Source organism: Schistocerca nitens, chromosome 2, assembly GCF_023898315.1.
Source record: "Schistocerca nitens isolate TAMUIC-IGC-003100 chromosome 2, iqSchNite1.1, whole genome shotgun sequence".
Lineage (NCBI taxonomy): Eukaryota > Metazoa > Arthropoda > Insecta > Orthoptera > Acrididae > Schistocerca > Schistocerca nitens.
This window is the reverse complement of record NC_064615.1, coordinates 138011950-138036557: the sequence shown is the minus strand read 5'-3', so window position 1 is coordinate 138036557 and position 24608 is coordinate 138011950. Positions and strand designations below refer to the sequence as shown.

Here is a 24608-nt window from a genome sequence, read left to right as displayed (position 1 = left end):
TTCTAATTACATATGGTGCTATTCCTACCCATGGTTGCAGTGTGGCTGAGCTGCTTCATTGCCACCATGATTGGACACTCCTCGAATTACTGATTGGATGCCCCAACAGAATGAGAGTGCTCCAACGGAGTGAGAGGAGAACAACACCACACTGCAGCAACATCAGAATTGGCTGCACTTGTGCCATCTGGGCAAAGTGCTGCCTACTCTCACCAAACTATTCTAAGAACCATCATGATCCCCAGGACAGCCAACTGCCTTTCAGGGACTTCTGATAGGCTCTCCTGACATATCACTCAAAGACAATGCCCATGGCAGCATCACCAACGCCTCTTTCCTTCATGGGATGGCCCTTACTGGCACCCTACATACACCACACAGTGACACCAGTTTCCCCACATCAGACTGAAAATTTTTGGCCCTTTGAGCCAGTTCAAGGGGGGAGGGAATAATTTAGTCACCTTGCCTAGACATGTAAACTACATAACTGATCTGAGTAATTGCTGCAACATCCAGCTGGGACACTGCAGCTGCCTAGCATTAGGTGTGTGGCAGTGTACTGCCTGAGCCAGTGGCTGTGTTTGATAAAAAGTTAGACACAGACAACTCTGTGTTTATCTATGCCAGTGTTTCACAATGATCTCAGTTTGCCTTTTAGAATAAAATTTGCATTTAAAAAAAATTATGACTGGTTTGCTTTATGGATTTTATCTGTATCCACTGCTACAAGAATCTTCCTTGGACTTGGACTGTAATGTTTTCTTTTCATGTCTTGCCTGCTTTAGCATCCAGTATAAATACCCCCTTTCTAGTATATTTTGCAATAATTATTTCATTTGTTTGTGTCAAATTTACTGCGAAATTAAATATTAAATGCTGTCTATAAAAGTTATCTTTTACAGAACAGAATGACTTCAGTGTCCAAAGTCACCTTGTGGACAGATCCGCAAGTTAACATTCTGAGCTTTATTTTATTTTATTTTATTTTTTTAAGCAGGTAGTAGTGGTTTGTATAAATCTTGTATGACACTGATAATGACAATGTATGTGATTGTAAGTAATTATTAACTGAATCTGCTTACAATGAAATTTGCAGCTTTATAGAGCAATTCAAGGTAATGTACCGTACAGAAAAACCCTCTCTGCCAAAGCAGCATACTAGCTATCCTAGTACATAATTAAACTAACAATCAGCTATTGTATTCTGAAACTAGAATTCTTTATGCAGGAGATCCTGTTACTGCAACTAAAGGAATGTTTTGGCAATTCCACCTTTGATTGGACCTGAAACCATGCGTATGGAGCTGTGGAGACGTTGAACATTTAGAGGTCCTCAGAAAGTTAAGGAGACACATAAACCTAGTTCCCATTTGGATCACAGAAGGCACTAAACTAACTGAGAACTAGAATATCACAGTCCACGAAAATAATTAAAAATGGGTTACATTAAATGAAATTATATTTTTTACTTTCTTGGAATGCAGGATCCCAAATGCTCCCTGCTCTGATGGAGATAAAACCAAAAAAGGAAGGAAACAATAAACTGAATGTGTTTTAATACAGGGTGTTTCAAAAATGACCGGTATATTTGAAACGGCAATAAAAACTAAACGAGCAGCGATAGAAATACACCGTTTGTTGCAATATGCTTGGGACAACAGTACATTTCCAGGCAGACAAACTTTCGAAATTACAGTAGTTACAATTTTCAACAACAGATGGCGCTGCGGTCTGGGAAACTCTATAGTGCGATATTTTCCACATATCCACCATGCGTAGCAATAATATGGCGTAGCCTCTGAATGAAATTACCCGAAACCTTTGACAACGTGTCTGGCGGAATGGCTTCACATGCAGATGAGATGTACTGCTTCGGCTGTTCAATTGTTTCTGGATTCTGGCGGTACACCTGGTCTTTCAAGTGTCCCCACAGAAAGAAGTCACAGGGGTTCATGTCTGGCGAATAGGGAGGCCAATCCACGCCGCCTCCTGTATGTTTCGGATAGCCCAAAGCAATCACACGATCATCGAAATATTCATTCAGGAAATTAAAGACGTCGGCCGTGTGATGTGGCCGGGCACCATCTTGCATAAACCACGAGGTGTTCGCAGTGTCGTCTAAGGCAGTTTGTACCGCCACAAATTCACGAAGAATGTCCAGATAGCGTGATGCAGTAATCGTTTCGGATCTGAAAAATGGGCCAATGATTCCTTTGGAAGAAATGGTGGCCCAGGCCAGTACTTTTTGAGGATGCAGGGACGATGGGACTGCAACATGGGGCTTTTCGGTTCCCCATATGCGCCAGTTCTGTTTATTGACGAAGCCGTCCAGGTAAAAATAAGCTTCATCAGTAAACCAAATACTGCCCACATGCATATCGCCGTCATCAATCCTGTGCACTATATCGTTAGCGAATGTGTCTCGTGCAGCAATGGTAGCGGCGCTGAGGGGTTGCCGCGTTTGAATTTTGTATGGATAGAGGTGTAAACCCTGGCGCATGAGACGATACGTGGACGTTGGCGTCATTTGGACCGCAGCTGCAACACGGCGAACGGAAACCCGAGGCCGCTGTTGGATCACCTGCTGCACTAGCTGCGCGTTGCCCTCTGTGGTTGCCGTACGCGGTCGCCCTACCTTTCCAGCACGTTCATCCGTCACGTTCCCAGTCCGTTGAAATTTTTCAAACAGATCCTTTATTGTATTGCTTTTCGGTCCTTTGGTTACATTAAACCTCCGTTGAAAACTTCGTCTTGTTGCAACAACACTGTGTTCTAGGCGGTGGAATTCCAACACCAGAAAAATCCTCTGTTCTAATGAATAAACCATGTTGTCTACAGCACACTTGCACGTTGTGAACAGCACACGCTTACAGCAGAAAGACGACGTACAGAATGGCGCACCCACAGACTGCGTTGTCTTCTATATCTTTCACATCACTTGCAGCGCCATCTGTTGTTGAAAATTGTAACTACTGTAATTTCGAAAGTTTGTCCGCCTGAAAATGTACTGTTGTCCCAAGCATATTGCAACAAACGGTGTATTTCTATCGCTGCTCGTTTAGTTTTTATTGCCGTTTCAAATATACCGGTCATTTTTGAAACACCCTGTACAAGAAATGAAAAACATAAGTTTTTTAGCAAACAGTTTAATATTAAAATTGTATTGCATTAATAAATCTGTACACATTAAAATATATTTCCATCAAAATAACTGATGGAAACTCAATAGAATCATACATAAAGCAACACTTGCATTTATAACAATTTGTGATACATACTATTTCACAAATACAGGAAAATTAAAATTTCAAAGCCACCATAAGCATTTTGCACTGGTCAGTGGCAGGAAAGTCCATGGTTTCAGCAAATACCCTATTTACGGTACCATGGTCCCTTACAAATCATATAAATGTATTACTGCCAACACCAAAGAGGCAAGCACTGGTAAACGTTCCGATAATCAGTGTATGTAGTCTATGTCCATTAGAATTGCAAAACTTTCAAAAGACAGTTTGAAATAATTGCTTTATGGTTATCACATTAAGTCATTTCCAGCAAAGTGAAGCAAACTGAATTACATAATGGCTTTTTATAATAACGAAAACAATCAGTTTTGACATAATAATTTAATTGGATAGATAAAAAAATCTACTCACCAAGTGGCGGCATAACATACACATAAAAGACGGTTATAAGGCAAGCTTTTGGAGCCAGTGGCTCCTTCTTCAGGCAGTGTGTTGAAGGGGAAGGAAGAGTGGTGAAGGAAAAGGACTGGAGATGACTTGAAAAAAGAGGTAGATTTCAGGAAGTCATCCAGGACTGCAGGTCAAAGGAAATTTAGTGCACATGATGAGAAGGAAGGACTCAACAGGTCTTTTTCCTTCACCCTTCGTCCTTCCCCTTCAACCCCACTGCCTGAAGAAGGAGCCAGTGGTTCTGAGAGCTTGCCCAATTACAACATTTTTTAATGTGTGTTTTCTACTGCTGCTTGGTGAGTAGATTTTTTATCTATACAATTAAATTATAATGGCTTCTTAGTTTTACAAATAACTCGGTGTAATTAAAAATGAATGTAGTCCCTCAAACACATTTTTCAGAGATGCATTTGTTCTTTAAGAGAGATGTTTAATGGTAGTGATTTAAGTATAACAGATCTTAAACAGAGTTTTATTTTAGGAATGTGAACACAAATAGAAACTACAGGAAATTTCAGTTTCACTGGAATGAAGAAGAAAACTTATCTCAAAATGGACAGCAAGAGTCTGAAGAAGCCTAAATGCCTGCATATCATTTAAAAGGCTTTCCGGTAGTGGTCACTGTTTGAGAAAAATGAACCACACTACAAACAAGATATTCACAGATAACTGCACATATATTATTTAATACCTTACTGTTTACAGTTCCAATTTATATATGCAGGTAAGATAAATTGTGCACTTAAAAGCAACAAACATTTATTTCAATGTCTCTGAGTAGTCAATATATGCTGCAGTTATCTTTACTGTTTAAAGAATTTGAATTTAATGGGGGTTCCTCATCCATTAAATTTAAATCAGTAATATTTACAATGCTGCATTGCTACAACAAAATAAAATTAAAAATCTGTGTGAAGATGAAGAAAACATTTAAATTACTTGAGAAATTAATGTGATGCTGAGGATGCAAATGAGTACAAACACAAAACAAGAGTGAACAAATTGTTACATTCTCATTTATGTATAAAATGAAGATGGTGGTGGGGTGGTGGTGAACAAACACATCAGTTCAGCAGTTCGCAGTTTCAAATACTGCATTTCGAATAGATGTTAGTAAGTACATAAAAATAAGCATTTACTACAACATTTTAAAAGTCCTCCAAAAACTGGTTTAAAATAATTACATTGTTTATAAGAGTAAGAACCCCACATTTTGGATACCTCTCTCAGTTGTTGCAGTTTCTTGCTAAATGTGTTAATGATCAAAACTATAGAAAGGTACATTTTTAACAAAAATTCTGCTTTCTATGTCAAATAAACTTGAATTATCAAAACAAAAAAGGTACAAAGAGCATTTGAATATCTTAATTACTTTAGTTTTGTTACATCATAGATGTTTGTGTGTACAAAAGCAATGTTATATAACCTACTCCACATCTTCTCAAGCATAAGTTTTCTGAAGTCATACAATATTTTCTTTTCATTTTTGTGTACAATTTATTAAAATACAGTAAAACTGTTATCAAGTCCTTTCAGTGAATATTTAAGGGCAAAATAGCATGTCAGGCAGTACAAGCAATATTTCATTCAAGCCAGCACATTTTCATGTTATTATTCACATAACAAAATAGAGTCTTTATGCAGCTATGAATAGCACCATGTACTTGTCACTATCAGATGCTGGAAAAATAATTATAAGACGATAATGTTCTTCTCTTAATAAATGAAAGCTGTGCAAAAGTGAGTCATTTATCAAGATGTACTGGTTGTTTATAATACTCCAGCACATGACAGAATGACGGCAGCGTAGGTTCCTCTATCTTCAGCTCCAGCCATTCTTCAGTTGGAAGACCCGCCTATCCATGTAGGGGCTTGAGAGGTATGCACTGCAATGGAATTTAGTATTACAATCAAAGGTCGACATTAAATTGTTCCAATGATTTGTCTATTCATATCAACCCACATTAATTCATTAATGATAAGCAAACAAAGTACAGGAGTATTGAGTTGGTAGATATATAGAGATGAAAGTGTTGAAAAAATGTCAGGTGAATATTTACTGTTGAGACGCCTCTCGCATGGTCTGATGAAAACCAGTTACTTCACTCAGATAATTTGAAAACTGGTATCTAAAAGTATGTTGATTTCAGGACAAACTGTACCTACATGAGGAGTTATGGTCTGGGATGTGATTTTGTAAGACAGACAGAGCACTCTGTGGTTATTCCCCACACCCTGACTGCAAATTTGTATGCCAGTCTGGTGATTCAACCTGTGCTGCCATTCATGAACAGCACTCCACGGGGTATTTTCCAACAGGATAACATTCATCCTCATATCACTGTTGTATCCCAATACCCTTTACAGACTATCAGCATGTTGCCTTGGCCTGCTCGATCACCATGTCTGTCTCCAATTGAGCACATATGGACATCATCAAATGACAGCTCCAGTGTTATCCACAATTAGCATTAACTGTATGTGTATTGGCTGACCAAGTGCAACAGGCATGGAACTCAATCCCATAAACTTACATGCGGTACCTGAACGACACAATGCATGTATGTCTGCATGCTCACAATTCTGCATTCTGGTGGTTACATCGGTTATTAATGTACCAGCATTTCACATTTGCAATGTCTTATCTCACACTTACACTGACCTACGATCTTGCAATGTTATTCACTTAAATATGTTACCTAGACAACTGTATTACAGAAATAATAAATGAAAAGCAGCAGTTTCCAACAGGATAACATTCATCCACATATCGCTATTGTATCCCAACACCCTTTACAGAGCATCAGCATGTTGCCTTGGCCTGCTCGATCAAACTGGTGCTTTTCATTTAGTAATGTTATGTTGTTCTACCAAGAACCGACGGAAGATTCTGTTAACATGGTATTCCAGAAATTTCATTACTCTACATTAGTTTTGGTATTGCAGTTTCTTCTAACACTGTATTATAATACCTGTAAAGACTGTTCTTGTTAATTTGGTAGTTCATAAAGTAGACAACTTTAATCGTTCAGTTCAGAATGGAAGATTTAAAACTACTACACATAAATGAAAACCATGCAACAATTCTATATTAAGACAAGAAAAAGAAATGTTAAACACTACACAATACTGCAAGAATTGGTAAGGTAGTTAAAGGGATATGTCTTCCATAAACATTTCTTTCAAGTACAGAATCAACTGATTCATGAACTGTGACATTGAACTGGCTAGACTTTTACAACTCATGGTGTATAATTTGCCTTTATCTATACTGTATTACGATTACAAGGGGGAACAGAACAAAAATTGACTGATGCATGAAAAAGGATACAGTGTCACAGTTCATATTGCACATGCGGTGAAATTATATGAACTAAAATGAATCCTTGAAAAGAAAACAGTTAATCTAAAATGTTGTCCATAACTTTGTTTATGCTGTCTTCATCAGTATCAGAACTGTCCTTTGTCAGATGCATGAGCTTGGGTATTCAACTGTGTATGCCCAGTTCTCTTTCTTATACCCTGATATATGATGTGTATAGCACTCGTGCTAAATTTTATTCTGCCACTGAAAGAGTTGAAAACAAGTAAGTCACCAGGTCTGGATGGAGTCTCAAATAAGTTTTACAGAAAGTCTTATATGGTAGTGGCCCTTTACTTAGCTTGTATTCACCATGCATCTCTCACCCATCTCAAAATTCCAAGCGACTGGAAAAAAGTGTAGATGACTCCTCTATATAAAAAGGATAAAAGAACAGATCCACAAAATTACCAGCCATTATTCTTAACTTGGTTTGATGCACAGTTCTTGAACATATTCTCATTTTGAATGTAATAACTTTCTGTAAGGAGGAGGAGCTTCTGTCCACAAACCAACACAGTTTTAAAAAGCAGCGCTCATGTGAAAATCAGCTTGCCCTTTTCTAACATGACATCCTGCGAACCATGGATAAAGGGCAACAGGCAGATTTCATATCCCTAGATTTCCAAAAAGTATTTGACACAGTTGCCCACTGAATACTGTTAACAAAGCTATGAGTATAATGATTAGGTTCCCTGATATGTGAGTGGCTTGTTGACTTCTTAAGTAACAGGATCCAGTACGCCATCCTCGTTGGTGAGTGTTCATTGTGGAGAAAGGTATCATCAGGAGCGCCCCTGGGTACAAAATTATCTGACGGACAGGGTAAGTGGCAATCTGCAGCTGTTTGATTACGATGTTGTGATGTACGGGAAGACATTGTTGTTGAGTGACTCAGGAGGATACAAGATTACTTAGACACACTTTCTAGTTGATGTGATGAATGGCAGCTAGATCTAAGTAAGTTAATGCAGACAAGTAGGAAAAACAATCCTTTAATACTCAAATACCGTTTTGGTAATGTGTTGCTTGACACAGTTACACTAATTAAATATCTAGGTGAAACAATGCAAAGCAATATAAAATGGAATGAGCATTTAAGGATTGTAGTAGAGAAGGCAAATTGTTGACTCTGATTTACTGGGAGAATTTTAGGAAAGTGTGGTTTATCTGAAAAGAAGAGAGTATCGAACACTAGCTTGCAGAAAGAGAGAGAGAGAGAGAGAGAGAGAGAGAGAATGTGTGTGTGAAGAACGATAAAGTTACAACATGAAAAAGTTGATTTCAAAAGTGTAAGCTCCAATGAAACTTCAAGGCAGGTTAAGGAACAATCAATGATCCCATTGCAGATGCAACACAAGCTCAGATGAGGCAATAGGAGGAAAGGTAATTAGCCCTTTCCTTACCTCTGCCATGCACTTCACAGTGGTTTACAGAGTATGGGTGGATGTAGATTAAAGGAAGCATTCTGGCATTTTGCCTTAAACAGCTTACTGAAACTATTGAAAACCTACATCTGGATGGGGATTTGAGCCCTTTCCTCTTGAATGTTAGTACAGTGCCCACCTCACTTAGTTCAAGGCGGGTGAAAACATTGTGCATAGCAGTGTTCCAAATACAACTCCATTTGTACTCCTCCTCTGTTGGTATTTTTGCCTTCTTTTCCATGAGGGACAATTATATGAAAGCTTGTCATCTGATTTCTATATGTGATAATCTTGCTTTCTCCATAAAGAAGATACAAAATGTAATAAAAGATGCAGGCAACAGTAGACAGAACATGTCTAGGGTAGGTTCGTTTTCTGGTTATGTAAGAAATGAAATAAAATGAAGGCAGTGGAAAAGATATACAACATTCAAATGAAGCAAATGTGACAATAAGTCACACATCTAGAGAAATAAGTTTGTAAATGATAGTGGTGAAGGAACTGTTTACAGTTAAGATTTATGAAAAATGTTGGAATATGGAAAGTTTTTAGTAATTGACCTAGGACCCTAATCAGAGCAACTGCTTTGTAGGGTATGATTAAAGAACTAGGTAGATAATCCTGTCTTGATATGCCAACCAAGACATTATTACATTACAAAGGCATTGGTTTTCAGATATCTAATGGAAGGTACGTCAAGCCTTGAGACAGGTTGACAAACCTGTTTAGAAAGAAAAGAGTTAACACTTATGTGTTATGAGTGTCCTGGCATATTTATGAAGAGCCTTTGAAACAAAATTAATTAGAGGCACATTTTAAAGAAAGCATTGAAATATTAGGAAGCATTGAAATGTAGTTCTTCAAACAATGGAAACTTCCTTAATAGGACACACCGAGCGAGGTGGCGCAGTGGTTAGACACTGGACTCGCATTCGGGAGGACGACGGTTCAATCCCGCGTCCGGCCATCCTGATTTAGGTTTTCCGTGATTTCCCTAAATCACTCCAGGCAAATGCCGGGATGGTTCCTCTGAAAGGGCACGGCCGACTTCCTTCCCCATCCTTCCCTAATCCGATGAGACCGATGACCACGCTGTCTGGTCTCCTTCCCCAAAAACAACCAACCTTAATAGGACAGATAGTTTCTTGCTGTAAAGATGACCTGTTGAGTTGCAGACAGGCACAACAAAAAGACACATGCAGCTATAGGTCAAAGCCTTCCTCAGCAAATAAAACATAAACACATTTGCACAAGCAAGCACACCTCATGCGCACTTGGCTGGCATCACCAGCAGCTCTGACTGGGATATGAGAGTCATGTGAACAGAAAATCTGGAATGGGGCAGGAAAGGGGGAGGGATAGTAGGGTACGGGTATGGGGAGAGAAGAGTACTGTCTGAAGAGTACTGTTCCATCCAAAAGTCCCACATAACCTCCAGTCCCTGCTTAAAGCCTTAGGCCCTTCCCAGAACCCCTCTCCTGAATCCATTTCCCTACTCGTCCTCATGGCACACTGTGCACCCACCTTTTATGTCCTTCCTGAAATTCACAAACCCAACACCCCTGGATGCCCCTTTGTAGCTGGTTATTGTGCCCCCCCCCCCCCCCCCCCCAATGGAAAGGATTTCAGCCCTCATTGACCAACATTTCCAACCAATTGCCCATAAGCTAGCCTCAAACATCAAAGACACCTACAACTTCCTTCACCTACTCTCCACCATCCCCACCCTTTCACCTCCTGGTTTCCTACTGGTCACAGCTGACTCCACTTCCCTATACACCAAAATCCCCCATGAACTTGCCGCAATTGAACACTATTTCTCCCAGCATCCTTCAGACTGCAAACACACTACCTCATTCACCTATCAAACTTTATACTAACATGTAACTACTTCTCCTTTGAAGGGAAGGCATACAAACAAATCTGCGGAACAGCCATAGGCATGTGTATGGCACCATCCTATGCCAACCTGTTTGTGGGCCATATTGAGGAAACTTCCCCTGCCTCCCAGAACCCCAGACTCTTGGCCTGGTTCAGGTTAATTGTTGATATCTTATGATCTGGAGTCAAGGTCAAGACATTCCATCCTTATTCCTTCACAACCTCAACATCTTCTCTTGCATCCACTTCACCTGGTCATCCTCACCCAATGTGGCACCTTCCTAGATGTTGATCTCCTTCTCTCTGATGGCTCCATCCACACCTCTCTTCACATTAAATCCACCAACAGTACCAACATTTTGCGGCTGCCATCCTTTCCACATCAAAAAGCCCCTCCCATACAGTCTTGCTACCCGTCAACAAAAAGTCCCTTTCCCAGTATACTGTAGGTCTCACCAAGGCCTTCACAGACAGGCAATACCCCTCAGAACTAGTCAGCAAACAGATTTCCTGTGCCATTTCCCCACACAACCCCAATCCTCCCATCACACATAACAGCCAGCTACAAAAGAGTGCTCCCTTTGTCACCCAATATCGCCCCGGACTGGAACAGCTGAACCACATCCTTTGTCGAGGTTTTGATTATCTCTCAACATGCCCTGAAATGAGGGACATCTTATACCCACGATTTTTCGCGCACCTTCTAAAGTGGTGTTCTGTTGCCCACACAATCCTCACAACTTCCAATTTCAATCCCTTGCCACAGGAATGATGTCCCTGTGGAAGAGTTAGATGCAAGACCTATCCAATCCAACCACCCAGCACAGGCTTATCTTATCCCATGAACGGCTGGGCCTTTGAAAGTAGCCATGTTGTGTACCAGGTTTCTGCAACCATTACATAGCTTTTTATATTAGTATGACTACTAACCAGCTGTCCATCAGGATGAACGGTCACCACCAAATTGTGGCTGAAAGCAAAGTAGACAGTCCTGTGGCACAACAAGCTGTGAAAAATGCTTGATTTTAATGGCTGCTTCACAACCCAGGCCATCTGGATTCTTTTCAGAATTGCACAGGTTGGAATTATCCTTACAATATATTCTCCGCCCCCTAAATTATCCTGGCCTCAACCTGCAGTATCCTACACATCCCACACCCTACACCTAACAGTGTCTGCCCTCTTGTCCTGTCACCTCCTCCCCTCTCACATTCTCTCATTGCCTTTGTGTGCCATCCTCTGCCAACATACCTGTTCATCCTTTACTCTTCCCTGCTTCCCTCATTTTCCTCTTCTCTCCTTCTCTACTCTCCTCCTTTTCCTCTCCTCCCCCTACTCTCCTCCTTTTTTCGCTTCTTAAGTTATGCAGTGTTGAAGGAATTAGATTAAAAATGAAACACTAAAAGTAGTAGCTGACTTTTGGTAACTGGGCAGCAAAAGAACTGTTAGTGGTCAAAATAGAGAGGACACAAAATGCAGATTAGCAACAGCAAGAAAAGCATCTCTGAAGATGAGGATTTTTTTAACATATGATAGGAATTTCTGAAAAAGAGGAATTTATTAACACACAATATAACTTTTAAGTTTCAAGAAGCCTTTTCTGAAGGTATTTGTCTGGAGTGTAGTCTTGAAGAGATGTGAGATGTGGATGATAACTGGTTCAGAAAAGAAGAGAATGGAAGCTTTTGAAACACAATGCTACAGAAGAATGCTGAAGATTATATGGATAGATTGAATAATGAATGGTGGTACTGAGTCAAAATGCAAAAAAAATTATGGCATACCTCGACCAAAATAAGGAATTAGTTGATAGGACACAACCTGAGGCATCAGTGTGTGTATGCGCATGTCCGTGTCCTTGCGCGCATGCATGCGTGCTTGTGTGTGTGTGTGTGTGTGTGTGTGTGTGTGTGTGCAGGGGTGGTTAAAAATTGCAAAGGGAGACTGAGGCTTGAATACAAAATGGATGTAGTTCATAGTGGTTAGAGATGAAGAGGCTGGTACAGGATGACTGGTGTGGAGAACTGCACCAACCCAGCCTTCAAACTGAAGACCACAATATCGACCTACCTTGATCTGCACTCAAGTCCTATTTAAAAACAGAGGACAATTCATCTCAGTTGCTGTAGGATTTGGTTCTAGGTTCACTTTTTTTTCATTGTTGCAATTAATGGTTTGCCAACAGCCTTACCACAATGATAACACTGGTTCCCGTCAGATCACTGAAGTTAATCGCTGTTGGGCTGGGCTAGCACTTGGATGGGTGATTATCTAGTCTGCTGAGTGCTGTTGGCAAACAGCGTGCACTCAGCCCTTGTGAGCCAAACTGAGGAGCTACTTGACAGAAGTAGTGGCTCCGGACCCGTAAACTGACATACAGCCGGGAGAGCAGTGTGCTGATCATATGCCCCTCCATATCTGCATGCAATGATGCCTATTGGCAGCAGGTTGGTACCATTGGGCTTTCATGGCCCTCCTGGGCAGAGTTTAATTTAATTAATGGTTTACAATCCCATATACACAATTATAGCTGGTAGTGGCTTCAATCTACCCCAAATATGTTGGAAAAAGTACATTTCCAAAGTGTAAAAGGGTGCAATAACAAACTAGACCTCTTCGCAACAAATAATCCTGTTCAAATAGGGAGCAACATGATGGAAACAGGAATTAGTGACCACAAGTCCGTTGTAATGAGACCAAATACTGTAACATCCAAAACCACCCAAAATAAATGCAAAACATATTTATTTAAAAACTGGATGAAAATTTGCTTGACACCTCCCTTACAGACAGTCTCCACTGCTTCCAAAGTAACCGTGTAAGCATAGAGTACATTTGGTTTAAATTCAGAGAAATAGTGTTCATGGGAATTCAGATTTCCACACTATAAAAATTAGTAAGAGACTGAATAGTTCCCCTATGGTACACAAAACAGGTTAAGGTTCTCTTATAGAACAAACAAGTAAAGCATGTCAGATTTAAAAGAATGCAAAATCTCTATCATTTGTAAAATTTAGACTGGACTTCATTGTGAGATAGTTTCCACTCTATCTCAAAATCTGACAGAAAATCTAAAGAGGTTCTGGTTGTTTGTAAAGCACACCAGCAGCAAGAAGCAGTGAATACCTACATCTTGTGATAGCAAAGGTAATGCTACTGATGACAGGGCCACTAATTCAGAGTTACTCAGTACAGTTTTCCAAAATTTCTTCACAAACTAACATGAATAATTTAGGAGTACATACACTCAGTATAATGAAGCAACTTAAGTCACTCAATAAAGGCAAAGCTTCTGGTCCAAACAGTATATCAGTTAGGTTATTTTTGGAGTATGCTGATAAAATGGTTCCATATTTAGTAATCATATACAAGCACACACTCTATGAAAGATTTGTGCCCAAGGACTGGAAACTTACACAGATCACACTAATACATGAGAAAGAAAACAGATGGCAGAACACTTAGAAAATCTACTAGAGAGACTACCATTAGTCCTCTTCTGGATTGTTGCTATGTGATACAGGAGCCTTACCAGATGGGACTGATGCAGGACATCAAAAAAGTTCAAAGAAAGGCACCTTATTTTGTATATAACACAAAATAGGGGAGAGAATGTCATGGATGTGAGAAGCAAGTTGGGGTGGCAACCACTACAACAAGGGGTGTTTTTCAAGAAATTTCCATCACCAACTTTTCCTCTGAATGTGAAAATATTTTGTTGGCAACCACCTATATAGGAAGGAAAGGCTATAACAAAATCATAATTCCCACTGAAAGACTTAGGTGCTCTTTTTCCCATGTGGTATTCAAGAATGTGACGGTGAATAAATTGTCTGAAAGTGGTAGTGTCAACTCTCTACCAATCACTTTACTGTGAACTGTAGAGTAATCATGTAGATAAATGTAGATGTGTAGAAGCTAATTCCATAGTACATTATGCAGACAACACAACATTGCTTGACACACACCACAGAACTGCATAAGGCAAATCAGGGAAAATTTTGGGAATAATTAAAAATTATCCTAAATTAAACTGGAGGGAACATATTGGAAAAGTCTGGAAGACAATAGTTCGCAATGTGCTACTTCTTGTGGAAACTAACAGATGTGGTCATAAATGAGAATCTAAAGATGTCATAATTTGGTCTTTATGAATCTCTTATGGCACAGTGATATGAGGACATTGGTGGTATACCAGCAAACTTCAGAAAATTTATGTATATTATATAAAAGTAATCAGAAAATGAACAGAGTGTATCATAAGCATGCTTCCACTGTCATAAACACATATATCTATCCAGCATGTCAAAAGCACTTAGGTGACATAACACCATTGCAATTAAAAGAAAAAAAAAATTACTTCAGAATTTTGTGCAGTCCTTGACCTAGCACATTTTTATTTAAGGCACCCACTTTATGGGGTAACATCATTTTTGAAATAACTAGCATTCATTTTGGTTTTGAAAAATGCTGATACAGAATTAGCAGTGAACTGTATCAATTCTTCTGTAAAAATACCCTTATTATCAACGGTGAAATGGTTAACAAAGAACAGTGAATCAAACTCAACAAATTCACTCCAGACAGCATGACATTTACTTTGAAAAGAAGCAGTCCTGGCAAAGATCTGTGACTGCACCAAGTTGGGGTATATAGTTAAATCAGTCCTAGCCAAGTAGCATTGTAGCAGGTTATGGAATTAGCAGATATGATTTTTATGTATGGACAAGCAAATTGAAACAGTGAAAATTTGGGCAGACAAAGTTGATGACTGGTTACTGGGCTTGTATATGCTTACTTAGAACTTTTAAAAAAATCAGCACTTAAGAAAATATGAGCACATGGAAAACCAAATCAGCTGTGTGATTGGACTGAAAGAGTAGCTAGCAAACAGAACGTAGCATTCCGTTCTTAACAGATACAAATCTTCAGACATACAAGTATTCCAGTATATCCCAAGTGCCTGTTATAGGACTATTACTTTTCAAACTACAATAAATGAACTTGTGGATAACATCATTAAGTTACGTGAGCCTTTTCGCAGGTGGTGCTGTTGCATACAGAGAAGTGGCAATACTAGAAAATTGTAGTGAAAACAGGTAGACCTGCAGAGGATCAACACATGGTGCATGGATTGGCAGCTGGCTCTCAACATGAACAAATGTAACATTTTGTGCATAACTAAGCAGAAAGACCTATTATTGTATGATAACCTGATTCCATAACAAGAAGTGGAAGTAATCACATCCATTAAATACCTGGGAGTATGTGTACTGAGTGATTTAATGTAGAATGACTACAGAATTAGTTGCAGGTAAGGCGCAAGCCAAGCTGAGATTAATTGGAAGAATCCAAGGGAAACTTAGTCCATCCTCAAAGGAGGTAGTTAACATAAAGCTTATTTGGACTGGTACTTGAATACTGGGATCCATGCAATATAGAAAAAAGAGAGATGATCCGAAGAATCGCATCCCATTTCACTACAAGTTCATTTAGTAGTAAAACAGCATCACTGAGACACTCAACCAATTCCAATGACAAACACCACAAGAAGGGCTTTGTGCATCACAGTGTGTTCAGATTCTGAGAGGGTACATTCCTATGAAGAGTCAACCATTATATTGCTTTCTTCTACATATATCTTATGAAAAGATCATGAACATAAAATTAGAGAAATATGTGCCCACAAAGAGGCTCACCAACAATCATTTTTACTCCAGACCATTTGCTACTATAGCGGGAAAAAGGGGGGAGGGGGGGGGGTAGCAAGAGTGACAGTGATAGGAAAAGTACATTCTGCAATCTTAAGATAGCTTGCAGAGTATAGTTTGTTCAACTACATCTTAGTATGGTATGTTTTTGAGAAACAAACCTCCTACATTGTCGAACATATGCACATATTGTTCGAACATGACAAAACCTCAACTCACTTTGCACATCTTATAAATGAACACATGCATCATATGTTTTTAAGGGTAGTAAGGAAGATAAGGTCCTATTTTGTGGCCATTTCATTCACCTTACCTGATATCACTTGTTTTCTTTTCATGAGGTTATCAAAAATGTCTTTTATTGAAACATTAGGAAAGACTAAAGAGGATCCTTGGAAAATGTTTGCTTCCTATAGCACTGTTTATATATAAGGGTTGTTCCCATGGGTACAACAGAACTTTCTGTTACACCTCCTTTCATGGAATATAGGGAATGCCACTTTGAAAAACTGTTGCTTTTACATTTTCGGGTTAAAAGTATCTGTGCACACATATACAATGCAGAATTGACCTGTAGGCATCATGAGGGGTCGAGTTTCTTTTTTTGGATATCACTAGATGTTGAGAGATGGAGTTTCTTTTTTTGGATATCACTAGATGTTGGGAGATGGAGTTTCTTTTTTTGTGTAGTATATCTGGCTTCACCAGAAATATCCAATCTCCACAATTTATTGCGATTTATTTACAGATTGTATCTAATGAACAATCTGTAAATAAATCGCAATAAATTGTGGAGATTGAATTGAACTGGACCTTGCCGTTGGTGGGGAGGCTTGCGTGCCTCAGCGATACAGATGGCCGTACCGTAGGTGCAACCACAACGGAGGGGTATCTGTTGAGAGGCCAGACAAACATGTGGTTCCTGAAGAGGGGCAGCAGCCTTTTCAGTAGTTGCAGGGGCAACAGTCTGGATGATTGACTGATCTGGCCTTGTAACATTAACCAAAACGGCCTTGCTGTGCTGGTACTGCGAACGGCTGAAAGCAAGGGGAAACTACAGCCGTAATTTTTCCCAAGGACATGCAGCTTTACTGTATGATTAAATGATGATGGCGTCCTCTTGGGTAAAATATTCCGGAGGTAAAATAGTCCCCCATTCGGATCTCCGGGCGGGGACTACTCAAGAGGACGTCGTTATCAGGAGAAAGAAAACTGGCATTCTACGGATCGGAGCGTGGAATGTCAGATCCCTTAATCGGGCAGGTAGGTTAGAAAATTTAAAAAGGGAAATGGATAGGTTAAAGTTAGATATAGTGGGAATTAGTGAAGTTCGGTGGCAGGAGGGACAAGACTTTTGGTCAGGTGATTACAGGGTTATAAATACAAAATCAAATAGGGGTAATGCAGGAGTAGGTTTAATAATGAATAAAAAAATAGGAGTGCGGGTTAGCTACTACAAACAGCATAGTGAACGCATTATTGTGGCCAAGATAGACACAAAGCCCATGCCTACTACAGTAGTACAAGTTTATATGCCAACTAGCTCTGCAGATGATGAAGAAATTGATGAAATGTATGACGAGATAAAAGAAATTATTCAGGTAGTGAAGGGAGACGAAAATTTAATAGTCATGGGTGACTGGAATTCGTCAGTAGGAAAAGGGAGAGAAGGAAACATAGTAGGTGAATATGGATTGGGGGGAAGAAATGAAAGAGGAAGCCGCCTTGTAGAATTTTGCACAGAGCATAACTTAATCATAGCTAACACTTGGTTCAAGAATCATAAAAGAAGGTTGTATACCTGGAAGAATCCTGGAGATACTAATAGGTATCAGATAGATTATATAATGGTAAGACAGAGATTTAGGAACCAGGTTTTAAATTGTAAGACATTTCCAGGGGCAGATGTGGATTCTGACCACAATCTATTGGTTATGAACTGCAGATTGAAACTGAAGAAACTGCAAAAAGGTGGGAATTTAAGGAGATGGGACCTGGATAAACTCAAAGAACCAGAGGTTGTAGAGAGTTTCAGGGAGAGCATAAGGGAACAATTGACAGGAATGGGGGAAAGAAATACAGTAGAAGAAGAATGGGTAGCTCTGAGGGATGAAGTAGTGAAGGCAGCAGAGGATCAAGTAGGTAAAAAGACGAGGGCTAATAGAAATACTTCGGTAACAGAAGAAATATTGAATTTAATTGATGAAAGGAGAAAATATAAAAATGCAGTAAATGAAGCAGGCAAAAGGGAATACAAACGTCTCAAAAATGAGATCGACAGAAAGTGCAAAATGGCTAAGCAGGGATGGCTAGAGGACAAATGTAAGGATGTAGAGGCTTGTCTCACTAGGGGTAATACAGATACTGCCTACAGGAAAATTAAAGAGACCTTTGGAGAGAAGAAAACCACTTGTATGAATATCAAGAGCTCAGATGGCAACCCAGTTCTAAGCAAAGAAGGGAAGGCAGAAAGGTGGAAGGAGTATATAGAGGGTTTATACAAGGGCGATGTACTTGAGGACAATATTATGGAAATGGAAGAGGATGTAGATGAAGATGAAATGGGAGATAAGATACAGCGTGAAGAGTTTGACAGAGCACTCAAAGACCTGAGTCGAAACAAGGCCCCGGGAGTAGACAACATTCCATTAGAACTACTGATGGCCTTAGGAGAACCAGTCATGACAAAACTCTACCATCTGGTGAGCAAGATGTATGAGACAGGCGAAATACCCACAGACTTCAAGAAGAATATAATAATTCCAATACCAAAGAAAGCAGGTGTTGACAGATGTGAAAATTACCGAACTATCAGTTTAATAAGTCACAGCTGCAAAATACTAACGCGAATTCTTTACAGACGAATGGAAAAACTGGTAGAAGCGGACCTCGGGGAAGATCAGTTTGGATTCCGTAGAAATGTTGGAACACGTGAGGCAATACAAACCTTGCGACTTATCTTAGAAGAAAGATTAAGAAAAGGCAAACCTACGTTTCTAGCATTTGTAGACTTAGAGAAAGCTTTTGACAACGTTAACTGGAATACTCTCTTTCAAATTCTGAAGGTGGCAGGGGTAAAATACAGGGAGCGAAAGGCTAGTTACAATTTGTACAGAAACCAGATTGCAGTTATAAGAGTCGAGGGGCATGAAAGGGAAGCAGTGGTTGGGAAAGGAGTGAGACAGGGTTGCAGCCTCTCCCCGATGTTATTCAATCTGTATATTGAGCAAGCAGTAAAGGAAACAAAAGAAAAATTCGGAGTAGGTATTAAAATTCATGGAGAAGAAGTAAAAACTTTGAGGTTCGCTGATGACATTGTAATTCTGTCAGAGACAGCAAAGGACTTGGAAGAGCAGTTGAACGGAATGGACAGTGTCTTGAAAGGAGGATATAAGATGAACATCAACAAAAGCAAAATGAGGATAATGGAATGTAGTCAAATTAAATCGGGTGATGCTGAGGGGATTAGATTAGGAAATGAGACACTTAAAGTAGTAAAGGAGTTTTGCTATTTAGGGAGTAAAATAACTGATGATGGTCGAAGTAGAGAGGATATAAAATGTAGACTGGCAATGGCAAGGAAATCGTTTCTGAAGAAGAGAAATTTGTTAACATCGAGTATAGATTTAAGTATCAGGAAGTCGTTTCTGAAAGTATTTGTATGGAGTGTAGCCATGTATGGAAGTGAAACATGGACAATAACCAGTTTCGACAAGAAGAGAGTAGAAGCTTTCAAAATGTGGTGCTACAGAAGAATGCTGAAGATAAGGTGGGTAGATCACGTAACTAATGAGGAGGTATTGAATAGGATTGGGGAGAAGAGAAGTTTGTGGCACAACTTGACTAGAAGAAGGGATCGGTTGGTAGGACATGTTTTGAGGCATCAAGGGATCACAAATTTAGCATTGGAGGGCAGCGTGGAGGGTAAAAATCGTAAAGGGAGACCAAGAGATGAATACACTAAGCAGATTCAGAAGGATGTAGGTTGCAGTAGGTACTGGGAGATGAAGAAGCTTGCACAGGATAGAGTAGCATGGAGAGCTGCATCAAACCAGTCTCAGGACTGAAGACCACAACAACAACAACAACATCTAATGAACACATATGTAGATACTTACTTTCTTCAACATTGGAATTTTTGCTGCTCTTAATAGTCTTTTCTTGCTCATTTTCTATTTCCTGATGAAAGGTACAAAACAACATTTCTTTCCATATATGAAAAAATTACACTGTTACCTATTGAAATGTATTCTGTATTTATACCTTTCATTGTTTGTGTTATACATATAGGGAGACACACTAAATTGCAATAGTACACACAAGGTTACACTACACTACATTGGGTTATGAAATACCACATAATCTTTGATATTGTTATCTAATTGCATTACCAGTACATTCAATGTTATGTGAACAACAAGAGAATTGGTCGGGTGTTGGAGAGCAGACAAAATAAATTAATTGCAGCACAACATGCTTAACACTTTAATAACTTAAAAAAGACAAACATTATTTACTGGAAAACTACTATTTAAAAAAAAATCATAATTTTAAAACTTCAGCAAGCCACAACATATCGTAGCTCTCTTACCTATTCACTCAAGACAGGCAGTAGGGACCAGTAAAAGAAAAGAATGATTAATATTACAATCATTGCAAAATATTAATCATAAATGACAATTCATAAATATATAAGCTTTGATTTTATAATAATAAGTGTAAATAAACTCATTCAGAAGTACACTAAAGAAATTAAGAGTTTTGCTTGCTAATTTATTGTCGATAATATGTCTGACTTAAACAACAAAATTATCCTTCTGTTTAAAATGTGGCATTATAAACTAATTTGCAGTTACAAACTGTTGAACTAATTTACAGTTACAAACTGTCATAAAAGAGGATTGAAATAATAAAAATAAATTAATGACAGGACAAGTATGCTAAGAAGAGTCTTTGGCATGTAGAAGTAGATGGCATTGTAGACATGATATCCAGATTAGCAGAAACTAAACAGTCTAAAAATACTTTGCCTGATAATGTAAATTAACTTGTCACATTTACAACAACTTTCCATGGTCTTTTAAGTACTACTAAACACACTACAATTTGTTGCTGAGCTCAGAAGACTATTTTGTTTCACACCTCAAAATGACAGCAAAGTAGGCAGGTTAAATATGTTGAAGAAATGTTTGCATGTCTTGTTATTCACACATGTTAACATTCTATTAGTGGAAAGTGAAATCCTAAATAAAATGACAGAAAAATACACTACATAACCTTATCAAAGTAGACAACTTGTACTTTGACTGACAATGTGACAGGAAGGACAAGGACAAACTACTAAACATTGTAGTTGGTGGTAATCAAGGTTTCTTGATGCCTAATAGACATACCAGTGGTGAAAATTAGAAGTCATTCTGTAACAGAGACATAAAAAGTAAGGTCTGATGACATATGAACTAACTCATAGTGCCGACATTATATTTCAGATGCCGACTAAAAAAGTCAAAGATAAAAATCTTTTACCAGTTATTTTTACCAGGATATTTTTAGGCTTTTAGATGCAACCCATTATGCCATGAACAAATGTGTTGTTTTGCCCATAAAGCAGGTGTACTTCTGGGAGTTGTGCCCATTTCTTTTTACTTCTTTTAAACATTTTCCTATTGTTAACAGTTTTGTAGAAACTTCTTAGAGGCAGTGCAGGATTAACTTTTTCACTACATAGTAATTACAGCTGATCCTATAAAACATTCTTGCAACAATAAAGATTTTTCTCACATTTGATCAACTTCAAAATACAGGGTCGTTATAATTAAACTTTTGATACTTGAGAGTGCCCCCATGAAATACAAGTGATCGTAGGACATTCACTACGTAGTGATTACAGTTGATTCTATAAAACATTCTTTCAACAACAAAGATTTTTTTCACATTTGATCAACTTCAAAATACAGGGTGGTTATAATTAAAGTTTTGCTACTTGAGAGTGCCCCATGAAATACAAGTGATTGTAGGACAATGAAACTTAGTGGAAACATTTGTAAGGACATGCAAAAGAGAAATAATGAATAAACCACTGAAAGAAAAAAGAAATTTCAACTTCTACATGAGATGGCAACATTTGTTAATTGCACACCATGTTTACATTCCAGGTTACAAATGTTGCTCAATGTGCCAATAATCCGCATCAATGACAGCATGGATACCATTTCATCTCACAACTGTTCACAGTACTTTTTCAAAAGAAGGACCACGGAATTTTCAGTTGATGTGACACAGCCCATGCATTGCTTGAAGATCACACATTGCTTCTGGCATTCTCAGCCATGTCAACAGTAACTTCTTCAACAGTTTGTGGCAAAATTGGCCATCCTCTCCCAAGAGCCATTCCTAAATCACAAGTTAATTTGAACTTCCGAATCATGTTTTTCAACATCAGTATGGAAAGAGGTACCTCTCCATCTTCCTTTAATTTGTCTATACTCAAGCAGAGCAGCAGCACCATTGCTGTTGTTTTATGAGTGAAGCCCTGATTACATTGTTGAGATCCAGGTTGACTGTCTACAACTGTAACACACAGTGATGCTTGAATTCCAGCCCTACTTCATCACACTAGTATCAGTGCCTGCAGTGCAGGTACCCTTCTGGCAAATTGTTTGGCTCAAAGTTGCACAAGTTTACTTATAACCACCCTATATTTCTGAGTATCTCTAAGAGGTAAAATGCCACAATTTTACATAATATTTCCTAACTGCAGACAATGTCACATTGCTAGTGAAAAATGAAGATGACCTATGAAGGGGAATACACTTATTAGGAAAGATATGTGAAGAGTACCATTTGATGATTAGGCTGCAGCATCACACAATGAAGACACAGAGAAGAAATTAGCAAAGTTTGGGAATATATGTGGAACAATCAACATATGTCTAAAAAATAAAATGAGAAAAGAAATAAGATTGAAATTTTATAAAACAATGGCAGTTCCGATATCTATTTATGGATATGAGCCTTATGTTATACATAAATGCTAAGAAAGTTGCATGTAAGCAACAGAAATGAGATTTCTAAGAGCGGGAAAGGGATGCATAAGAGCAAATAGATTTCAAAAATTGGAAATTAGGCAAGAACTGGATGTATTTAATCTCCTCAATAAAATACAAGAAGATAGGAGAAAGTGAACAAACATCTCAAAAGAATGAGAGGAGAAAGACTACTTTTCCAGATAAGAAGATTTAAGCCAGTTGAGAGAAGAAGTCAAGGAAGACTGTGGAAGTGATGGGTACAAAAACAAAAAACAAACAAAAAGGCCTAATGTGAAGTGATGGCTTGCTAAATGTATTATTTATCTATCGCACCTGGCTAGAATTTATAACCAAAAGTTTAATTTTTGATAAGATTTTTTGCGTAGTGGTTGGCCTGTCATTATGTGCACATTAAGATAGTGGTCATTCAGCACACAAATGAAATGTGTGTCAAGTTTCAGTGGCTTAAAGAGCTAAGCAACATCAGCTACTCTTGTTAGACTGCCCTGTGGTTCAACGTGCAGCTGAACATAACACACTTGATTTCAATAGCTGCTTCACTAACCAAGCCATCTGGATCCTTCCCTCCACCACCACTTTTTCTGAACTGGGCAGATGGGAATTATCCTTACAACACATACTCCACTTCCATAATTATCCTGGCCTAAGCCTGTGGTAACATACTATCCCCACACCCTCCACCCAACAGTTTAAACCCCCTTCGTCCTATCATCTCATCCCCATCCTCATTTCCCACCCAATTTATTTGCAGCCCTCTGCCATTACATCTGCCCGTCTTTCTCCACTCCTATCCTTTTTGCCCCCCCCCCCCCTCTCCACCCTGCCCACAACCTCCTGATGCTGCACCTGTTGGCAGTCTAGCCCCTGTACACTCCACCAGACAGCACTCATCTCTCTATCCACCCATACACTACTATTCCTTCCTCGTCCCCACCACTCCAGATGGCTGCTTGCATCCTATGTGATGTTGCATTCTGGCTTGAGGTGCTGGAGTTGGCACTTGTGTGTGTGTGTGTGTGTGTGTGTGTGTGTGTGTGTGTGTGTGTGTGTGTGAGGTAAGTAGCAATCTGTATTTTCCTACACTGTTAGCAAACTTAATAGAAAGCAAAGGTATAAATTCCTAGTGAGTGACCATGTTGAGACACTACTGCAACATTTCAATGAATGTCACATTCACCATGTTGGGATCCATTTCCTGACAGTGCTGGGGTGAGAAATCCTACTGTTATGAGTAACTTGTTCCACATATCTGTTAGGTTTCAGTACAATTTGATCTAAATGTTCATTGTTCACAAAGTGAGAAAAGGCCTCAAATGGTGAACTGTTATTTTAAAGATGTTTCTGAAAGCCGGATTTTCCCGTGAAAGCAACTGAGCTGTGATGTCCTCTGTATGCCATCCATTCCACATTTTCATTTTCATGGGCACATTCTTCAACTTCCGCTTCTGTGTGGTTTACCAATTCTTCCTGTTTATCTGTTTGTT

At 39.0% G+C, this 24608-nt stretch overlaps 1 protein-coding gene across 5 annotated transcripts in view; it reads right to left on the bottom strand.

Moving 5' to 3' along the window:
- Window positions 1-3146: 3146 nt before the first annotated feature.
- Window positions 3147-24608, bottom strand: part of LOC126235831 (phospholipid transfer protein C2CD2L) — a 624312-nt gene continuing 602850 nt past the window's right edge. For 3 of the 5 annotated variants that reach the window (XM_049944683.1, XM_049944684.1, XM_049944686.1), the window contains one exon: window positions 3147-5581. In XM_049944683.1, coding sequence (XP_049800640.1) covers window positions 5518-5581 — 64 coding nt within the window. In that variant the 3' untranslated portion in view covers window positions 3147-5517. Of the gene's footprint in view, window positions 5582-20666; window positions 20695-24608 lie in introns of all 5 variants that reach the window. The other 2 variants (XM_049944685.1, XM_049944687.1) reach the window with 2 other exon arrangements.